Source organism: Notamacropus eugenii, chromosome 4, assembly GCF_028372415.1.
Source record: "Notamacropus eugenii isolate mMacEug1 chromosome 4, mMacEug1.pri_v2, whole genome shotgun sequence".
NCBI classification, from domain to species: Eukaryota; Metazoa; Chordata; class Mammalia; order Diprotodontia; family Macropodidae; genus Notamacropus; species Notamacropus eugenii.
Window position 1 is genome coordinate 240,376,456 of NC_092875.1, and position 13,671 is coordinate 240,390,126.

General features: G+C 39.6%; 1 protein-coding gene across 1 annotated transcript in view; it reads left to right on the top strand.

The window, feature by feature from the left end:
• Positions 1-13,671, top strand: part of LOC140502464 (disks large-associated protein 1) — a 100,915-nt gene that overhangs the window by 14,057 nt on the left and 73,187 nt on the right. Inside the window, exon 3 of the mRNA XM_072606607.1 lies at positions 6,501-6,592. Within this exon, the coding sequence (XP_072462708.1) occupies positions 6,501-6,592 (92 nt within the window). The remainder of the gene's footprint in view (positions 1-6,500; positions 6,593-13,671) is intronic.

The window sequence follows — 13,671 nt, forward strand, 5'->3', positions numbered from 1 at the left end:
CCACAACAATCAAAATAATACACAAGTATATAGAAATCATGAAAGTCAAGAGCTGATTAATCAGTTCTGGCCTTCTAGACATTGAAATACTCATTTTTATCATCTGGTAATAATAACAAAAATCTCAGTTAAAATGATAACTCATTAATTCAATTTAATGTTGCCACATTGGATAGGATATAATAATGACAAGACCTAAAAGTATAATGCTAACCCCTAAGAGGCAGGCCACCCTACCCATTTCTTTAGAAGCTAGGGTTCTCAAATCCCTACTTTTGAAAGTGGATCTATGCTTGAAAACTTTTAGCTGAACCAGAGGGAAACATGGAATTGATCAAGTCTGATAGAATTTCTTCTCCCACTCCCTCCAGTCTTTCTATTTTTAACATGATAGGGACATACTTAATTTAATTATCCTGTCAATTTTTTAAAACCTAAAAACAAAACAAGCCCTAGAAAAGCAATCTGGGCTGCAATTTCACCATGGAGAATCTTATCAATCCTTTTAATTGATAAGAAAAGACAAAAAGGAAAGAAGTGACAAACATCAGTGAAGGAACTGTGCAGTAGCTACATGATCCTATTATAGTCATTGTCAAATTATTTTAAAAAGAAGCCCCTTCCATATTCTCTTTTCGGTGCTCTATTGCTTTCCTTCCCTTTCTTTTACTGAGGAATTTCATGAAAGAATCATATACATTCACAGGCTTCCCTTACTTATCAGTCATTCCTTAATATCTGGTAAGTCTAATCCTATTCACCCAACTCTACTGAAGCTACTTTCTCTAAGGTGACCTAACCAACAAGTCTCATAGGACTCTTTTTTTCCCATTTCTGCAGTATTTGACAATTGTTTATCTGATCTCTGATAGTCAGTATCTCCTTTGGGTTCCATAGTCCTTTATTCTGATTGTGCTTTCGTCTCTTGGACGCTGACAGAAGGACAGTGACCATCTGGAAAAATAAGTGACCAGGATAGTGAAGGGACTCAAAAACATGTTTTAAAAGGACTAGTTAAAGAAACTGAGGATCTGTAGCCTCAAAAAGAGAAGAAATCAATGTCTTTTCATATTTGAAGGCCTGTTACCCAGAAGACTTAATCTTCTTGCTCTCCCAGAGGACAGAATTAGGAACAATGAGTAGAAGTCACTGTTGTTCAGTTGTGTCTGATTCTTCCCAACCCCATTTGGGATTTTCTTGGCAAAGATACTGAAGTGGTTTGCCATTTCTTTCTTTAGCTTATTTTACAGATGAGGAACAGAGGCAAACAGAGTTAAGTAACTTACCGGAAGTCACACAGCTAGACCTCAAATCTGAGGTCCCATTTGAATTCCCTTCCTGACTTCAGGCGTGGCACTTTATCTAATGCACTACCCAGCTGCCCTGTGGAAGACAAGGAGACAACCAAATATAAAGAAAAGCAACTTAATGCTTGGAGCTGTCCAACAATAGAATAGTTACTTTTCTGGGGCTGAAGTCCCATGACTGATGGGGCTCATCAAGCAGAGGCTGGCTAAGTTGTTGGCCTCTAGTACAAAATATAAATACCTTTGTTAAGCATTTAAAGCCTCACAGAGCCTGACCTCTCCCCCCAGCCCAACCTTCATTTCTAGACTTACACATCGCTCCCTTTTCTACACTCTACAATGCAGCCAAACTCATCTTCTTACTAACTTCTCTCTGCTTTGGCACTAGCTGGTCACCCCCCCATGCCTACAATGTACTCCCTCCTCACCTCTGCCTCTTACATCCTCTATTTTCTTTAAGATTCAGCTCAGGCACCACATTCTACTTGAAACCTTTCCCGATACCCCCAAGTGCTAATGCTTTCTCACCTAAAATTTCGTTGTATTTATTCTAAACATACTTATTAGAATGATGTCTCCACCGCCACCACCACCACCACCCCTACTCTCCATGTAAGCTCCTTGAGGGCAAGAACTCCCAATTTTGTCTTTGTATTCACAGCAGCTAGCATAGTATATGTCGTATGGTAGGTGTGTAATAAATAATTGCTGATTCATTAATAATTCTTATTTTCTCCACCCATCAAAACCCACCTATCTTTCAAGTCTTATTTCAAATGTTACTACCTAAAAGAAATTCTTTTTTAATCCTCCAAACTGAGTATGATCTTCTCCTCCTCTGAACACTCATAGCTCTTGGCTTCAGTTTTTATGTCACACTAACAGAGGTATTCTTTATGAAGCATGAGGAATCCTGGGAAGTCTAGTCCCTCATCATGAAGAGTTTATTAAATGCTGCAAGCTGGCCTTCCCAAAGTCATAGTCATCTCCAGTACAATATATCTAAAACAGAATTCAAACCCTCTCCTCTTCTAAACTTCCTTATTTAAGTCAAGAGCACCACCATCCTTCCAGTCACCCAGATTCTAAACCCACTCACCCCACACATCCAACTGGTTGCCAAATTTGTTTCTTCTTCCACAACTCTCTGCTTACATAGCCATCATCTAAGGCAAGCCTTCATCAGTTCTCCACTGTACTATCTCAGTAGCCTACTACTTGGTTCCCCTTCCTCAAATCTCTCTGCACTATAATCCATCCTCCTCATAGCTGCCAAAATAATTTTCCAAAAGCACAAGTCCAACAATGTCACTGTCCTATTCAATAAACTCCACTGGTTCCTTATTACTGCTAGAATCACATACAAACTTGTGTTTTTAAAGTGAGCCTTTCACAATCTGTCCAAAAACTGTCTTTCCAGCCTTATTTGTATGTTACATGTCTTCACACGTATTATGACTTCAGTAACTGGCCTTCTACTGCCCCTCACACATGCTTACTCTATCTCGCATCTTCCGCCCTTTGCACTGGGCTCTCTCCCATGTCTGGAATGCACTCCTTTTTTCATCCACACCTCTTGGAATTCCTGCTTTCCCTTTTGACTCATCTTAAGCACCACTTTCTACATTAAACTTCTGCTGATTCCCCCAGATGCTCGTGCCTTCTCACTAAAATTGTCTTGTATGTATTTTCGTATGCATACATATGCACCTGCTGTCTCCCTGAGGGAGGTAAATTCCCTGGGTGTGTACTATATTTCACTTCTGCCTTTGCACTCCCAGTCCCTGACTCATAGTAGGCAAATAATAAAAGTTTATTGATTTATCATAGAATCATAGGTTTAGAGCTGGAAGCGAATTTAGAGCTCATCTAGTCGGATCCTTTCATTCCACAGGTAGGAAAAAAAGTCCCAGAGAGCTTACCTGTCTTACCCAGAGTCAGAGAGGTAGACAAAAGGGGAACTGGAATGCAAACTTTGGCCCCTTCACTCCAAATCCAAATCTCTTACTATCGCATCATCCTACATTTATCATAATCTATTATAATTATAATTATTTGTGTGCTTGCCTCATACCCTTTATGCTATGACAACCTGGCTCAGGGCAGGGATGGCATTGTTCTCATCGCAATAGCACTTGAAAAATAGAAGCACTCAACAAATACTTGGTGAAGTGGAATAAATTGAAGTAAATCAGCTTTGATACTGAAGCAAATTTCTTTACTTCCCCCGCTACCTCCCATATAGAAGCTTCTTACATTCATCATGCTAGAGCAGGAGATAATCCCCAGGTGTAGCCAACCTAGGACCTACAGGTAAAGGCAAGTAAGTGGGCTCTCACCTGGTTCCAGTGAGGAGTGCCAGGGTGTGCGTGGGAGGATTAAAGGCAGATCCTAACAGGATCATAGAGGAAAGTCTGTACCCTTGAGGTGCAGTCTAAATGAGGAATCTATTTGAAACATACAAATTTTTCAGTAGGCTTAAGTACCATAAACCTGTGCAGAACTAATTATAGAAAAGATGCAAGCTGGCAGACTTGGCTGTGACTGAATCAGAGATACATTTCCAACAGAAAGAAAAGCCCCCTCCTCCTACTCCCACCCCCCCAAAATAGATTGAGTTTGAAAACTTGTGATGAGAAGGGGGTTGAGGTCACGTTCTACTTTGTGTTATGTGGAATATTTTATAATACATCAGAAATGATAGATCTGTCTGAGAGCTCACCTCCTCCCAATACAGAGCTGTCTTTTCAGCACTTGAAACAAGTTCACCACCTCTAGGGATTTTGTTCCATGATTCTATGCATGGAGATCCCCTCTTAGCTCCCCAGTCTCTATGTCCCTCCTCCCCTTGCCAGGTATTCACCATGCCTGACTTATCTCCTGCTTGGCTGGTAAATGTTGCCATTTAATAGATACAGTTTAACCTCCTCAAGCTCATCAGTTCATATGCTACAGAGCATGTGAATATATAGAGACTAAATAATATTCAACATTTGGTAGTTTGCAGCTATTTATTGTGTCAATAATACCCTATGGTTGATAAGGGACTTTATAGTTTACAAAGCACTTTTTTTTTTTTTTTACGCAATTAGGGTTAGGTGATTTGCCCAGGGTCACGTAGCTAGTAAGTGTCTGAGGCTGGATTTGAACATAGGTCCTGACTTGAGGGCCAGTGTACTATCCATTGTGCCACTGAGCTGCCCCTATAAAGTACCTCAAATACATTATGTAATTTGATAAATATAATAATATAAATACAAAAATGCAGATGTTAGAGATCAGGGAGGTAATGGGTTTATTTTCAGGAGTGTGACAATCTGAAAATGGCCAATTAAGTTTACAGATAGACTTTTAGAAGCATATAAAAGTAACTGACCTGTCAATAGACTTTGAGACAGTCATTATTTTATGCAAATCTCAAGTTAGCTCTCATTTGTGATAAGCAAATTTTTTAAATGGATGTAAGTGATAGAGACCAGGGTTTCATATGCATTCATCTTTTTCTTTTCTACCTTGTATGTAGAAATTTTCTTTTTCCTGATGTTTGTTAAATGAAGACTTAAAAAAAATGAAAAATATGGAAAAGTGTTCAAGAGAATACTTGTGAAGCAGTCAAGCTTCATGAACTTTATTTTGATGGCTAAAAGGAAAAAATAGAATTACTTCTCATTTGAATAGAGATTTGTTTTATTAGACTTATCTAAAACTAGAATTAAGTAGTTCAGATGATCCTAATTTCCCTTCCTTCTCCACAATTGGAGCAATCATGATTTTGCCATTTTTAGGCATGTTGCCCATTTTAAAATAAGCAAGTTATACACACACACATACACATACACACACATACATATCACAACATTTGCCTATGTGCTGAGTGGCTCTGGATTTATATTTAAAGAGCAATTCCTTTATTGTCGAAAAAAAAAGCAGTTGGTAACTGAGAAGTTTACATTTTTAAAAAATTAATCAGTTCCACCAAAAGAAGTCTCCCTGACTACAAAGATATCTTCTCTAACTAACTCTAATAACAAAAATGGTTTATAAGTAATTCACTCTTATTGGGCTTTGTTTCTTTTGTAGTCTATATCTGCATATCCCAAGCAGATCCCAGGCTAATCCAAAGCATCGAAAAAGTCCTAGGGAGGCCTGCAATTCTATGAGTCTGAAGGTCTATCTGCAGCAGACAAGTTTAAATTATACATTCTTAAAGGGATACCTACCACTGCTTCAGTATTTCCAGGATCCATGCTTCCATTGCCAAGAGTACCGTCTTCATTAATACATATCGCAACTTTTCTATGCCTTAGTAAAATAGATTCAGGGCTAGAACAAACCTTAGATATCATTTAGCAGACCATATCCATGAGTTTATAAGGCCAAAAAAATAATCATTTACTTGATGATCAACCTTCTAGTGATAAGCTTTTCAGTAATTGATTAGGCTATTTGGATACACCAGTGATAATCCATGTTCAAATTTTCTTCAAATTGTAAACACCTGCCAGAACCTACCTTGTATTTACTAGCCTACCCTTCAAAAATCCAGAATCACAGTCCTATCAGGAGGAAGTAACAGAATAGGGCTTTAATGGAGAGAGCTTAAATGCACATTTATTAAGAATATATAGAAGAAATATCGACATCTGTCACCATCTATTCCAGCTCATTGGAATTTGGTGAGTAAATGGAATGACTTTTCATTTAGTTGGAGAATGAACATGTAGATAAATAAAAGAATGATGGCCCCCCAGAAAGCATAAAAACAGATCTTGCAACAGAAAGCTGTAGGTAGTGTGGTACAATGGACAAGAGGGTTGGATTTGGAGTCAGAGAAACCAAATTCAAAGCCTAGCTCTGTGATTTACTATATATGTGATCGTGGGCAAGTCACCTAATCTCCTTGAGTCTCAGTTTCCTCATATGGAAATGAAGGAGTAGATGATCTCTGAGATACCTTTCAGATTTCAATCTGTTCCTCAGATTCTGAAGTTCACAAAGCAAACCAGAAATACATATATATGTGTACATATATACATATACGTACACATATATGTACATATACCTATACATACATATATGTACATATATACATATGTGTGTACTTGAGGCTTTTCTGATAAAATATAATATTGATATTTTTTTCAAGCTTGAGTAGTCTTGCTAAACAACTCCACTTATCTGATTCTCTTTCAGGTTGATGATGTTGATGAACCAGTCAATGCAGGGGAAAATAAAGTAACCAGTAAGTTCCAGTCCATAGGAGTCCAAGTGGAAGAAGAAAAATGGTGAGTAAATACCCACTAGCTTTCTTATTTAGCATTAATAATTGGTAAGTCCTTCACAAATATTTTTCCCTACATGACCTCTGTAAAGTAGACCAATTTCCCCAATTCTGTAGATCATAGAGTAGTTAGTCAGCAACTCTATTCTAGAATGGTAATGGCTGGACCCTCCTGCCACTCCACTATGGAGCCCATTGTATTGGGATAGACTTTGAGAAGAGATTCCCTTTTACTGACCTGTCTATATGCTCATGCTTACATGCGGCTCCACTTGAATCTGGTCATGTTATTCCTTTTCTCAGAACAATTCAGTGACTCATTATTACCCGTTTAAGTAAAGTTCAAACTCCTTAACCGGCATTCAGTGCCCTCCATATTATGGAGCCATTCTGCTTTTCCAGTCTTCTCTCATACTCCTTCTCTCTACATGTGCTATACTCTATACATTGGCCAAATGAAATGTTTCCTCACTAAATATAATCAGAGAGACTCATCTTCTTGAGTTCAAATCTGGCCTCAGACACTTACTAGCTATGTGACCCCAGGCAAGTCATTTAATCAAGTTTGCCTTGGTTTCTTCTTCTGTAAAACGAACTGGAGAAGGAAATAGCAAACCACTCCAGTGTCTTTGCCGAAGCCCCTAAAGGGGGTCATGAAGAGTCAGATATGACTGAAATAAGTCAATGACAACAAATATCCCTCCTCTGTGCCTTTGCTCACACTATTCCATATACCTGCAATGCTCCTCCATGCTTATTCTTTTTCCATTTCCCCTCCCCACCCTAAACTCTTTGTCCTTAGCATCTTGAGGCTTTATTCAGTAACTCCTTTGAGTTATTGAACTCATCATATGGATACTCCCTCTAATGTGCAGATCACAATTCAGCCAGAAACTCTTCTCAACTTTCCTCTGTGCCCTTTCATAAATCCATCATAAAGGATCCATCTAACATATTAGGGACTTTCTTCTGTTGTTGTTTTTTTAAATTTTATATGGGGATCCATGCAGATCTTCAGCTATCCATCTGTTATCCCTCAACTTCCCTGCACCTTTTCTCCATACATTTCCTACCCTCTCCATCAGTTGAGACATCCTACTTGGCTCTTTAGGTCCAGATCAAAGGCAGCATTCCCTAGAAATTCAGTTAATACCAAGTCTCCCTTACCCCATTCCAGCTCTTAATAATACTCTATTTTCTCCTCTCATTCACTTAAGGATAACTTTTTATGAGTCTCGGTGTGTATGTAACATATTTTCCCTCCTCTATAAGTTCCATATCACTATTGCCATGAGCCAATTACCATGTCTCATCCAAATTTTTAATCTCACTCTTCATCTACCTCTCTGTTCTGTACGTAATAATTGCCTAATAAGTCTTGTTAAAGTTGAGGTAAAATAAACCCCCTATCTTCTTCTTCCCCGGCACTATCTTGCCCAGAATATCTCTTAGTCAATTTATTGCATGAACTGGGGTGTATCAAGGGCTACCTATCTTCTACCAGCTGAGGATGCTCAGTGACCAGGAGCTGATCTGGGAAAGGGTTTCCTCTGCATGCTTACAGTGTGTGGACACATGCTACCCAAGAAAATCTCTCCTAAAATAAGCACTAGGAAATAGCTATAATCTTTTCCCTCCCCTTTTGCTTCTCTACTACCCAGGGCATTTACAAAGCAGCTGCACCCTTACGGAAGGGTGCAGAACAGTTGCTTGGCCCCTCATAAATTCACCTAAAACATTCCATCTTCCTTTGTCAGCTGGCTTCCCCCTGCATGGAAAGGAAAATTCAGGCTATTTGCAGGACTGGGTCTTGCCAAAAAGCAATAGGTGCTAATCCTTTTTCTAAATGAAGAAAATGAAACACAGGAAGAGTATTATTTATATAGTGGAAAAGTAATAACTAGCATTTACATAGCACTTGAAAGTTTGAAAAGTTTTCTCCTCACAACAGAACTGTGAGGTGGGTAACGCAAGTATTAGCATCATAGGATTTAGAGTGTGCTCTCACTTGGTTTAAGGGGAGTGTGTTGATGAGGCCCATCGGTGGAAATGAGGGCCATGGAAATAGATGTAGGCTGAGTAAAAGGTCCAGGTCAGGCAGCAGCCAGATTGGGGCCAGTACCCTGACAATGTAGAGGCAACAGAAACAGCCAACAAGGTAGAATCTGAAGGTTGGGCTGAGGCTAGAGTAGCCTGGCCACTCCTAGGACCAGGGAAGCTAGGATATGAGGCTCATCAGAGATGGCGGAAGGTGACAGTCAACCCATCAATGAGCACCTGTTGCATATGGGCCACTCTGCAAGGTTCTAGAGATACAAAAGCATAAATGAAACAGCCCCAGCCCTCCTGGAGTTGTGTGTGTGTGTGTGTGTGTGTGTGTGTGTGTGTGTGTGTGTGTGTGTATGTATATGTATGTGTATGGAGTGACAGGGAGAGGAGAATGACATGAACGGTACTGATATACAAAATAGATAGAGGGTAGGGGGGAAGGTGGCACTGGCAGCTGGGAGGATCAAGAAAGAAAGACTTTGTAGAGAAGGTGATGCTTGAGCTTAGCTATGAGGGAAACTGAGGATTCACAGAGACAGAAGTGAAGGAGTGAATTCCAGGAATGAGAAACAGTTCGTTCAAAGACACAAAGGGAGGCGGAATCGCTGTTGTGTATGAGGAATGAGAAGATGACCAACTGGGCTAGACTGTAATCTGTGTGAGAGGGAGTCATGTGTCATAAGGCTAGGAAGCTAGTTTTAGGACCAGCCTGTGAAGGACTTTAACACAGGTCAGTGATACAGTGATACGGAAACCTATTCCTTTGGAAATAATCCAACGACACTAAGAAGAGAAAGGTGAGTGGAGAAAGAATTTCCAAAGCAAGACTGTCTCCAACTGAGATCAATATCAAGATATTGAGGAAGAGGCCAAACATCAAGAGGGAGAATCAGAAGGGAACAGATTCCTGTGTCTGACTTAGCTGTGCAGATGACTTCTTGCAGTTTAGTTGTCTGAATTTCACCACTGTGTCTCAGTAACTGTTCCTACAAGCCCTTTCTCCCATTGGTTAGCTCTTCCCAGAACCACTATGTTGGAGAAGGGCACAGACCATCCTTCCCTCCTTCTCTGAACTATGACACCATGCCTCAGTTGCCCCTTCTTTCAGCTACTGTGGGGTCCTTCTCCCATTGGCAGTTCTTCCAGAATTTCTATTTTGGGGAAAAGTCCCTCCAGTAATCCCTCTTTCTGCAGACTTAGCCACCATTTCACGATGCAGTTAGGTTCCCATCCCACCTCTGCTTCTCAGTTCCCCTTTTATGAGCTTTCTTCCCCTATTAGAATATAGGAGAAGGACCACTTTTCTTTTTGCTTGAATTTATATCCCCAGCCCTTAGCACAGTGCCTGACATGTGTTGTTTTCAGTCATGTCAGACTCTGTGACCCCGTTTGGGGTTTCCTTGACAAGGATACTGGAGTGATTTGCCATTTCCTTCTCCTGCTTATTTTAGCTGTTCCACCTGGCACATAGCAAGTGCTTAATAAATGCATGTTGGAGAAAAAGAGTGAGGTATTTAAATGTCATGTTTAAACACTGCTTGGCTCTCTACGTGGACTTTAAGTCTTGGTCTGAGCCCTTCAGGAAGTGTCTTTATCATCCTGCCTAAATGTGGCTGCTGAGTTATTCTAGGCTCATTCAGATGAAACTAAGGAAAATGGAAGATGGCTGAATATACAGGGGGGACGGCCCTTTGGACCAATCTGGAATATGATTCCTGATGTTGCCCCTACCCAGTGTCTGCAGGTAAATATTAACTCAAGCCATGGATTCTTCAGAGACTTGTTAGAAAATCACTCCCCCATTGCAGCCACCTGAGGTCTGTTTGAATGAAGAACTAGATCTGCTGATAAATTTAGAAGCTAACTGTAAAAGAGAAGATAACAATAACCAAACAGCTTAGACATCTCAGGACCCAAACACAAGAAAGATGGGAAGGTAGCCCAAGATCAAAATGTTCCTACAAAACTCTCTATGACTGAAGCAGACTATGAGCAACTACCAAATATGTCCAAAAATGTTACAGATGAAGAACTTGGAAATTGGCTCGATTGCATAATTTTCTTTAAAAAAAAAAAAGTGCCTGAAGAGTTTGTGTTTGCCTTTTTATCGACCAGTGGGATAAAGGGGGAAGATGCCACATCGGGCAATACTTAGGGAAAGTTCATACATTTAGGCCTGAAAAGGACCTCAGGAGCCATTTAGTCTATGTTACTCATTTTACAGTACTGATGAGGAAACTGAGGTAGAGGGACGTTAAACAGCTTGCCCAGAATCACAGACAAGAGGCAGAGGTGGAGGGAGTATTTGAACCCCCAAGTCAGCATTCTAGCATAGCTATTGAAGTATGAAGTATACTTCATATATATATATACATATGAAATATGCCTGCCTGTCTATTTGAGATAACAGTTAACATAATAAATTAAGGAGGTTCCTTCCAATCAATTTCTCTCTCTGGCCTAGAATTCTTATATGCTGACTTTTGAAAGCAAGTAGGTTGTCTCTCAATGTGCTTTCCTTGCTAAGGATAAGATCCAGATTCTAATTAGCTGTGGTATTTGTTTATGATAAACCAGGTGCTGCTGATTAACAGGATGTGACTAGAGCAAAGTATGATTGGTACCCGATGCACTTGGGAAAAAACAAATTATAAATGTTAGTACAAAGTTGTTTTTATTTTACAAAAAAGAAAGAAATTAAGTTTTAATTAAATGATCATTCGATTAATTACGATTTATTATACAGATTGGCCCAGGTGCCCTCATTTGATTTATATGTCAAATGATCACGGGTTACATACATTACCTGATGATCATATATTATAGCTTCAAAAGAGACCTTCTCTCCCTCTTCTCTGGATCTCACTAGAGACTAAATCCTGGAAGAACCTTTGCTCTTGGGGCCTCTAGATTGGTAATCATGTTTCCCAGAACACTATTTCAAGAAAACCCCAGACATGCTTCATATCATTCCCTCCTTTCCATCTACTTTGTTCACAGTCTGCTAGCCAGTAGCCTCATAGCCTTCCCACCCTGTGTCAGTTCTGGAACCAGGAACCTCGATCAAATAAACTCTGTCTTTGTCCCTGAAGGGGATGTACTCCCTAACTCACTATCTCCCCTCCCCACAATTCTCTGTGGTAACATTCTGGATCAAACAACACATTCTGTGTTGTTTTCCCTATTGGAATGCAAACACCTAGGTCAGGCACACTCTTTGTTTTTGTAACATAAGTATTTAATAAATGATTTTTTTCTTCCATTTCCATTCATTCATTCATTAGAAGTCATTAACTCTCTGGATGGAGGCTGCTAGATGGCTCAGTGGATACAGTGCTGGGTCTGGAGTCAGATCTGAGTTCAGATTCAGCCTCAGACATGAACAACTGACTGAGTCATGTTAAATGACATGACTCAGTCAAGTCACTTCACCTCTGTTTGCCTTGCTTCACTGGAGAAGAAAATAGTGAACCACCTCAGCATCTTTGCCAAGAAAACTCCATGATCAGTATTGGTGTCTTATGGTTCATGGAGTCATAAAGTGTCAGATATGACTGAATGACAACAACAGCTGTCCTGAAGAAAAAAATAGAAGCTCACTGCTCTGAAAGGTTGATGATGGAGATTTGGATCTTTCTCTGAGGAAATTTAGGAGCTCCTATAAAAGGATTTATGTATTTCAAGATTTTGAAAAATAATGAAGCAATTCAATCACAGTGCTCTCACTAAAATAATTATTTATTTCTTTTTTATTAATTTATTTGTTTTCAGTTTTCAGCAATCACTTCCATAAGTTTTAAATTTTCTCCCTCCTCTTTCCCCCTCCCTCCCAAGACGGCATGCAATCTTATGTGGGTTCTACACATACATTCTTATTAAACACATTTGCACATTAGTCATGTTGCATAGAAGAATTAAAACGAATGGAAGAAACCATGAGAAAAAACAAAATACAACACAAGAGAAAATAGTCTACTTCATTCCGTGTTCTGATTCCATAGTTCTTTCTCTGAATGTGGATGGCATTTTGCATCGAGTCCTTTGGGAATGTTTTAGGTCCTTGCATTGGTGTGAAGGGCTAAGTCTATCAGAAATGGTCTTGGTACCCTGTGGCTGTTACTGTGTATAATGTTCTCCTGGTTCTGCTCATTTCATTCAGCATCAGTTCATGTAAGTCTTTCCAGGTTTTTCTGAAGTCTGCCTGTTCGTCATTTCTTGTAGCACATATACCACAACTTATTCAGCCATTCCCCATTGGATGGGCATCCCCTGAATTTCCAGTTCTTGGCCACCACAAAAAAATCTGCTATAAATATTGTTGTACATGTGGAATTTTTTCCCATTTTTATGATCTATTTGGGATACAGCCCTAGAAGTGGTTATTGCTGGGTCAAAGGGTATGTACATTTTTATAACCCTTTCAGCATAGTTCCAAATTGCTCTCCAGAATGGTTGGATCAGCTCATAGCTCCACCAACAATGAATTAGTGTTCCAACCCTCCCACATCTTCTCCAGTATTTGTCATCTTCCTGTTTTGTCATGTTAGCCAATCTGACAGGTGTGATGTGGTACCTCAGAGTTGTTCTGATATGCTTCCCTCTAATCAAGTCACTAAAATAATTTTTAATGGAGCAAAAGAGATTTGCTTGTTTGTTGTAAAGAATATTTTTATTATTAAAGAAGCCTATTCATTGAATGGGTGTATCTCACCCAAAATGAGGATGTGATAAGACCTTAATCTGAAAGGGCCAGGGTCTCCCATTGCATCCTGGGCCATCTCCAGTCATCCTGATGAATATCAGGCCACTGGACCCAGATGGCTCAGGAGAAGAAAGTGAGGCTGGTGACCTTGCACAGCCCTCTCTCACTCAAATCAAAGTCAACTGCAAGTCATGCCATCATCTTGATGCCATGGTCCTCTTCGAGAATGAAGGACAAGCACAACAATAACAACAATTTTTATTTTATTTCATCCTTTTAAAATTTATTTTGGTGTATGTTTTATAATATACTTATAAGTACAGTAGTACACT